Genomic DNA, 8,808 nt, shown 5'->3' with positions numbered 1-8,808 from the left:
AGTCACTGCTGTTCTTGCAAAACAAATTTTACTTACATGATTATCTATAATTCGTTTGTCCCACTTTAAACCCAAAATATAAATTTGCCTAACAAAAGAAAATGTAATTCTAGGCAACTATCTAATGCACAAACTGGTTTAAATAGCAATACATATACAAGTAACTTAAACAACATAGAGAATTTGTAATGAATGTATATTGCAAAATTGCTTAAAATTATATTTTCTTTTATTGAGCAAACAATTTTTGGGGGGTTGACATTCCCTCCAAGGCTGATATTCAAGCTATAACAGAGTATTCTGGTACAACAGCTTCAGATCATCTTCATACCGTTCAAAGCACCAAAACAAGTTTGCATATTTTTAGTAAAAGGAAATTGGCTAGCACTAATCAGAAAAGCATTTAAACATTGTAATTAAATAAAATGCACTCCAACCCAGGGTGTGTTTATTTTCACTTGAAATAAATATTCTATCTTCTTTTGGTTCCTCCAAATCCTGTAGGCAAAAATACAACAATAAGTAAAAGGTATACATTGTCATACAAAACTATACACAGAGAATAAAGGAACAACAGTGTATATACTGTATATGCTGCTAATCACTAGAGCATCTGTGAGAGCTAAGGCTCATTTTTCTGTTTGCATAACTGGGGGGGGGGGGGTGTGGCCAAGGCCAAAGAAGTGCATCTACCTTGTTTATACTAAGAAAGCTCAAAATGCTTTAGGTTAATATTATTGTATTATAAAAATAACTAGACAAAACATCTCAGTGTCTGCAACATTAATAATGCACACACAAAAAAAAGACAAATCTTACCTGAAGCTGTCCGGACACCTGAGCTCTGTGGTGGCCTGTCATTTTGATGCATTGATTCTGAATGGGAAGGACCAGTCCAAGTGTTGAAGTATGGTGACTGGTATGGCTGAGCTCTAAAAAGGAACAAACAAAACATTAGAACACTGGTAACTTTGATGACTTTTCTCACAAAGGTGCTTAGAACAGCAATCTCATCAATTTAACCTGTGCTTAAATAAAAAAAGAAATCTAGTGAAACAGTTATGTATTTAGTAATCAGTATAGCTTATCTACGTACATGGCCAAAATTTCCTGGTTCCAACCAGGAAGTGCTCTAACTATTGGCCATGTATTGCAGAACCTTGTTAAAAATAAACCATTTGTGTTTTGTGAAATAACCACCTCCTAGTCTATCACTTACTATGAATATGCAGTGGGGATGCACCCCTGACGCAACAGGATCCCATCCTGTTCAAAGTAAGGGGGAAATCTATTGATTTAGAGGACTGCATTGCACAGGGTGTCCAATAATTTTCCTTTATGCTATGATGCAATAAAAATTTGCAAAGATAAATTAGAGTACAAACCTTCGGTTACCAAATAGGTATCCCAATACACCTCCTGTTCCAAGACCTGTCCAAAACCCAGGTCCCTGATTCACATGACCGGTACCATAACCTGAGGAAAAGCCTAAATTAAAAAGAAGAAAGTCATCATATAAAGTCTTAGTTTAGAAAAACGAAAGTAGTGTTATAGTCAGCCCAAACTTTAGAAGAAATGGCTTGTGGCCGTACATACCCAATCCCTAATTTACTATAGTGTGCTGGACTTTGAACCACAAAACATGAACTATACATCTTGGTTGTTCCAAATATGTTGTGATAATGCATATATCCACAAAGCTGCCGTTTCATAAATGAGCTCAAATCCCCATTTCAAGATTATACACAGCATTTATAGTACCTAGTCAACTATGCCTGATGTACAAATTGATAAACATTTGCATTAGATCTTAAAACTGCATAATATCTCCACTTTACTCAATTATTTTGCATAAATGGGGAGGGGGGGAGGCAGGGTCTTTGTGAAATATAAAATAAGTTAATTGAAAAAGTTAATTGAAATGCCTTCTACCAGCACAGTCACTCATACAAACTGGCCACCAATCCATCTAAAAGAAATGGTCACCTGTGGGAATGCACGTTGCCTTTTAGATTATGTTCCTTGAACCAAAAGAATGTAAACATTTTTATTTGTAAATTCTAACAACTGATGGTAAAATGGTATTACCTGTGAAGTCTGACTTGAAGCCAGGTGGAGGAGCACTAGAATGAGTCTGACTTTGATGATCATATCCATACTCATCAGGTCGAGGGTGTTGCTGCACTGATGGGCCACTCAGGAATAGCTTGTACACTCCATAAGCAAGTATGACTATAAATATGAGAACAATTGCACTGCTGCCATCTGTTTTGGAATCCCAGCTTTGTGAATTGCTTTGGAAATAGCCTGAGCCAAAGCCAGCACTTCTGTACCCATCTTGTGTTCTCTTTCTGCCTTCCTCTGTGAGCTCAAGAGTATACTCTAACCCACAGGAGCCACGGAGAACATATGGATCTTCTGGGAAGTCAAAGCCTTCGCAGCTTACTTCCACTTTACCAAATCGATATGAATTGTCCATGTCCACTCTGCATTCCCACTGGACAGAAAATGAAGATGAAAATGAAAAAGGATGCAATGATCAGTAATAAAGAAACAGTCTACAATTATATTTCTATGGGAAGAATGTTGTAATGATGGCTCTCATCCCCCTCTGTCTTTAATTTTGTTTTTAAACTTAAGTTATAAACTATAGTAGATGTATATATAGAGAATCACAAATGAACAGCAAACCTTGGCAAACAGTGATTATATATTATAGAGGCCATTTTAAAAATGAAAGACATGACTAGATGCAAGAGTGATGAGGGTAAGTATATAGCTATGTGACATTGCTAACCCCAAGGCATCACTGCTCATGTCCCTGCAAACATTGCAAGTAGCGGTTTGCTCAACATAGGACTTTGGATTCATCACAGTTTATGAATATGGTTTGCATGTCCAGGGATCACAATGTGAGGACTGAATCTGACATGAGGCACTTTAGAGTTGATCAGAAGAACCTGCATTGTTAAGGCTATATACCTTACAAGAATGAAATATGTTAGTAGCTGCATGAATGGTGTTCCTAGTGGCTCTAGTATATCTGTGACATTTTTAGATCAAAAGAACAACAGAGTAATATATACAGAAAGTTACATATGGTAAGGGCAAGATATTTGCTTCTAACAGGTGGCTACCTATATTAAAATAGCATATATAGAGTGATCAGCAAGAGAAATTATATCAAACCCTACACTCTATGGAAAATTCTAGAAGAAAAATGCATTTTAATCAAGTTACCTGAACATCCAAGCCATCCCATCCTCGGTTGTGACACTGTACTACCTGTGGCACCATTGCATGACAGCCTGCATTCCCACCAATACACTTCAGTTGTGGCACAGGAGCGGAGCGGCGGGCATTGGTATATCGGTCAGCATACAGAGTAATTGTCTGAATATCCCTCAAAAGTACTCTATCTAAAATATTAAAAAAAATAAAACAAACAATATCTCATCAGCGTTAAATCACCCCTGCCCAACATACAGCTATATTGAGCACAAACTCCATAATTTTCATTGCACCGGATGAAAATTACAGCTCAGAACAGCTCTCAGCGTGCTTCTGAAGTGAATTCAAAGGGGAGCTGTGGATGCATTAGAGAATTATAACTAATCACTGCTGCTGAATTATAAGAAAGACTGCTTAAATAAATTCAGATTATAAATGGGGTATGCGCTAAATTTGGTTCCGTTCACTATATATTTACAAAAGTGAATGCCGCTAATGGAGGCACTGAAAGTCCATATACAATAAGCTTTGCTATAAAGTGCCCTTTACAACTCTGATGGCCAATTACAAAATTCACATTTAAACAGCTCACCCGAAAAAGGTGGTGACCCGGGTGTAGAAACCCCGGGTCCCGCTCCTGGGTTCACAAATGCATAAGACAGTATCAAGGGTAATATACCAGAAAGAACTCACCAGATCAAACTAGTGGCCCGGGTGCATCGCCCCGAGCCTGTAGCTGTAGGCGAGTCATGATCAGTAGAAAATATTTGGTGATCACTCCAATCACCAGTGGAATTAAAAGAAGTAAACTTTTATTTTCAACTTATTAAAAACATCAATTCCCTGACGCATTTCGTATCCACCAATACATATACATATAACTACGTATCGGTGGATAAGAAATGCGTTAGGGAATTGATGTTTTTAATAAGTTGATAATAAAAGTTTACTTATTTTAATTCCACGGGTGATTGGAGTGTTCGCCAAATACTTTCTACTGAACACTTAAGTTCATATCATATTAAGTGGCATATTAAAGAATCTTACCAAACTGGAATATATATTTAAGTAAATGTTGCCCTTTTACCTCTCTTGCCTTGAGCCACCATTTCGTGATGGTCTCTGTGCTGTCTCAGAGATCACCTGACCAGAAATACTACAACTCTAACTGTAACAGGATGAAGTGTGGAAGCAAAAGACACACCACTGTCTGTTAATTGGCTCATGTAACCTAACAAGTATGGTTTGTTGGTTTGTTTGTGAGTAAAGTTTATCCTATGATCCCAAGGGGCGGCCCTTATTTTTTAAAATGGCAATTTTCTATTTCTGATTACCCAATGGCACATACTTCTAGAAAAGTATATTATTATGAAAATGGTTTATTTACATGAAGCAGGATTTTACATATGAGCTGTTTTATGCAATATCTTTTTATAGAGACCTACATTGTTTGGGGGGTATAGTTTTCCTTTAAATAAATTGAATTAATTCTAATGAAATCTATTAAAGCAAGAAATATATTTATAAATGCACCAATTGAAAAAATCCCTTTACTGAAAAACGTGTTAATAAGGCATTTAGAATACCTTGTTCCCCTCCTGAATAGCATGACTGGGGTTCCCTATATAGATGAAGCTCCCTAATCCTGCAGCACTGCTTTGGGGGAGTTGAGTGAAAAACATTATTTAGGCGATCCTCAGCGGTGCAGTTAACAAACAGGAACCATGAATATCCTTTAAAATGTATCTTTTTAAATGGAGCTTAGCAATGTAACTGAATTCAATTGCATACTGGGTAGGAAAGCATCTAAATATGGGAAATAATGTACCCTCTATTGTAAAAATATAATATTAGGTCATTAAGACAGTCCATGGCCGTGTTAAAGAAGCTCCGTTAACCTGTATTTAAACACAAGGTCCAAGTTTCATTTGGTTCAGCTGAGTCACTCTTAGCAAAGGAACAGTTAGTAAAGCATGTTCCCAGTTCAAAGACAAGCTTTTGCAGCTTCTTATCACAATGTTTAATAAAAGATGCACCTTAGGGAAGGGTTTGTTTATACAGATCTTATCGAAAATTTAAACCTATAACATGTTTACAAGGAGTGAAGTTTAGGGACAAACAAAACAATGTTCCATTATAGTTACATTGTTTTCTTGCAAAGGTGTATACAGGTAAAAGCTGCCCCCGATCCTGTATGTGATGCCTCACATATTTTACACATACATTCACTAAGCTTACCTTGAGGACTCCAACACCAAGCATAAGGGACCTGAAGCATGGCGAAAAAAGGCAATAGAAGTAGTGTCCACATGTTTGTCATTGCCAGCACGACCTCATACACCGTCTATCCAGCAATTCTCAAAAATATACCAATTTCCAGAAGAGTATTACAGCCAGGTTACATCACTCCAGTACAACTACTTCCTACTTCCAGTGTTGCTACTACGTAACCACGCCAATTAGAATGTCACTAAGATGCGTCGACGCATAGGCGTCAGAACGGGGGGCAGGGGCTTACGCCGGGGTGTCGCTGCCTTTTTATATAAATGTTGTGTCAGACTTAGGGGGGGTACAAGTGCAGACACTGGTACTCCAGCAGCTACTTTCCCCCATGAAAGCCTTTCCCTGTCAGCTGCCGACGACTACAGTTAATTTGTATCACTTTGCCATGGAAGTGAACATTTCGCATTAGGTCATTAAGGGGAGGGACCTTAGCAGGCAATTGCTTATCGGGCACTTGTTAGTGTAATAGGATCTGTATGCACATCAATCCTATGTAATCATCTGTGTAGGTACTGAACGCAATGGTTCAGTAACTTCTAAGATAAGGATCGCTCCCTAAATAATCCCCACCCCTTGGAACCACCCATTGGTACCGTCCGAAATGAAAATTCATCATTGGAATTCAATAATATAAATGGTGGGGTGACAAAAGTTATTAGTCTGGGGTATTTATACATGAAATGTCCTCTGTGCCTTTCAGCTGTTAGTCTGGGCTATTTATACATGGGATTTCTCCTGTGCCATCCTGCTTTCTGGGGGGGGGAGGGTATACAGAAAAAAACATGGTTAAAGATTATAGTACAAAATTAATCCAGAAATGGTCCAATCTTGGAGTCTGGAAGAAATGTTTTGAAGCAAGTTGGAGAAGCTTTAGAAGGGGTTGTTCTCTTCCTTTGTATCAGCTAGAAGTTAGACTTAGGCCAAAAGGCTAGACATGTGTCTTTTTTCAACCTAAATTACTATGTTAATACTATTGCAGTGGGATTGGAGAATTTGTACAAGTGCCCCATAATAATAATATGACTGCTATCTAACTAGCAGAAAAGGGATCCATGTAGTGAGAGATATTTGAATTTTTCACATTACTAATGCAGTCACTGCATGGCTTTCACTAATACAGGTAACACAATGCTCCAGACCTACAGCTCCTCATACCTTTGGCAGAGCAATAGATTGAGGCAGTGCATTGAGAGGTGCTAGAATTTATAGGCTTGGAGTGCTTGTGCTCACTGATTCTTACTATATAATGCATTCTTGTACTTATACCCACTTTGTTTTATTCTATATTGTGCTTGGCCTGCTAGACAGAAGAAGTCGTTTTTTGTGGGAACTGACATCACGTGCACAGCTACATTGTTATTGGTAGCTAAGTTCGATTGTTTTGTTGCGGGTGCTTCGCCGCCTTGTGGAACTGTAAGTATTGTCTCTTTAGCAACGCCGAAGTTACATGTCTATTGAGAGAGGCTGTGACGTCAAAAGCTAATTTATCGAGCACTCTTAAACCCAGGGAGCTGCTTAGGGTTGCCACCTGTTTGGTTTTTGTAAGGCCTGTTCAGGTCTGAACTTTCTGTTCGGTTTTCAGCCTTATGAAACCCAAACAATAATCTGGCAAATACATGAAAAGCATTTAAATACTAAGATACTCACCTAAACATGGCTTAGTTACTATCAAGTGCAGTTCATTTGTTATTATTACAGATACAAAAAAAAAAGCAAATCCATCAAAAATAAGTGTTTTTTTTTCTAAATTAGCATCGCTGTATTTCAGAGCTTTCTGGATAATTGATTTCTGTATAATAGATCTTATGCCTGTAATTAAAGGATAGGGTTTAATCATCAAGCAGAATATAGCTAGAGATAGGGTTGCCATCTGTGTGGTTTTGAACTGGGCATCAACATTTTAAAACATTGCGAAAACTGGATAGAAATCCAGCCAGTTGCATCTAAGTGATGCAATAACCTTGCCCTGGTGTCATAACTCCACCAACATCATTGTGCCCACATTTGATGTCATCATGCCTGTTATTACATCACTGCCCCACCCCCAATGTTATCTGCCCCATCCCCCGTGTTCGGGTTTAGCCATCAGCAAACGTGGCAACCCTAGAGCTGCTGGCTGCTTACTGGCAGACCATGGGATCCTGGCTCACTGGCAGAAAGCTGGGATCCACTCGTTTTTGGCAAAAGCCAAAACATATATATTATAATGCCATGTATTCAGACAGTTTAGTCCTATAAGGAATATCATGAGGTATCATGCCACTGAGCCAACTTCTTTATATAAAAACCTCTGTAAAAAGAAGTTATTTAGGGACACCAGTAACCCTTGTACAGTACTGACTTGTGATGTTTACAGTGAACAAGAATTGCTAAAATGCTATTCTCTGTGAACTCATAATTGTTTCATTTCCTCACAGCGGGCAGACCACTACCTGTGCATTTACCCATAGCAACCCATTAGCTATATTGAGCAGTTTCATGAAAAATAATGGAAGCAAAAACTTTCTGTTTGCTAGAGACTCCTGGTCTACAGCAAACATTTGTTATTTTTTGTTAGTAAACATGTCCAGGTTCATTGGCTTCTGAAAATGATAAACCCCACGCAATATGTAAATAGAGGGTAATAAAATATTTTGCTATAAAAAAAACTTCAGGATAAACAAATGCAATATGCACAATGCACAGTCAGTGCATTGTAAATACATACATATTTAAAGAAAGGTAAGAAAATAACATAGAAAGCAACTGAAAATCATTACTGGTGTTATAGCTGAATGTAAACTATTGCTGTCAATTTTTTTTTTAAAGTTATGCCAATTAGCATTAGGTTATAGTTCACTATTCAGCCACAGTGTTTGGAAGTGATATTGGCCCATTCTGCCAGGTGTATTTGCTCTATCTTGTTTGGGTACTTCAAGTTCAGGTTCACTGCTTTAAAGGATAACTATACCCCCAAAATGAATACTTAAGCAACAGTTTCTATCATATTAAGTGGCATATTAAAGACTCTGCAATAGTCAGGAGAAACATGTTGCCCCAGAATAATTGGTAGATAACTCACCAAATAGTGAATGTGGTCCGGGTGCTCCAGCCCCAGACCCCCAGCTTTAGGGAGCAGTACAATGAAGGATAAATGGAAGCAATGGAAGATAAATGGAAGCAGGGCCGACCGGCACTCAAACAGATCCACAGGACCAGAGAAAATTAGTTAAAAAATATTTATACAAAGTTAAAATATGTATATCATCTCCATCCGCCCTACGCGTTTCGCACCCACTCAGGGCTCTGATGTCA

At 38.1% G+C, this 8,808-nt stretch overlaps 1 protein-coding gene across 1 annotated transcript; it reads right to left on the bottom strand.

Annotated features, from left to right (window-relative positions):
* Positions 1-207: 207 nt before the first annotated feature.
* Positions 208-5,633, bottom strand: saraf.S (store-operated calcium entry-associated regulatory factor S homeolog). The gene is given in 6 exon segments (NM_001096854.1): positions 208-498; positions 820-932; positions 1,386-1,488; positions 2,089-2,497; positions 3,241-3,419; positions 5,470-5,633. Coding segments are annotated over 6 exon segments (903 nt in total). The 5' UTR covers positions 5,543-5,633; the 3' UTR covers positions 208-472.
* Between the last annotated feature and the right edge of the window lie 3,175 nt (positions 5,634-8,808).

Source organism: Xenopus laevis, chromosome 1S, assembly GCF_017654675.1.
Source record: "Xenopus laevis strain J_2021 chromosome 1S, Xenopus_laevis_v10.1, whole genome shotgun sequence".
In the NCBI taxonomy this organism is placed as follows: Eukaryota; Metazoa; Chordata; class Amphibia; order Anura; family Pipidae; genus Xenopus; species Xenopus laevis.
Note: the sequence above shows the minus strand (reverse complement) of the source record. Positions and strands in the feature narration are given on the sequence as shown.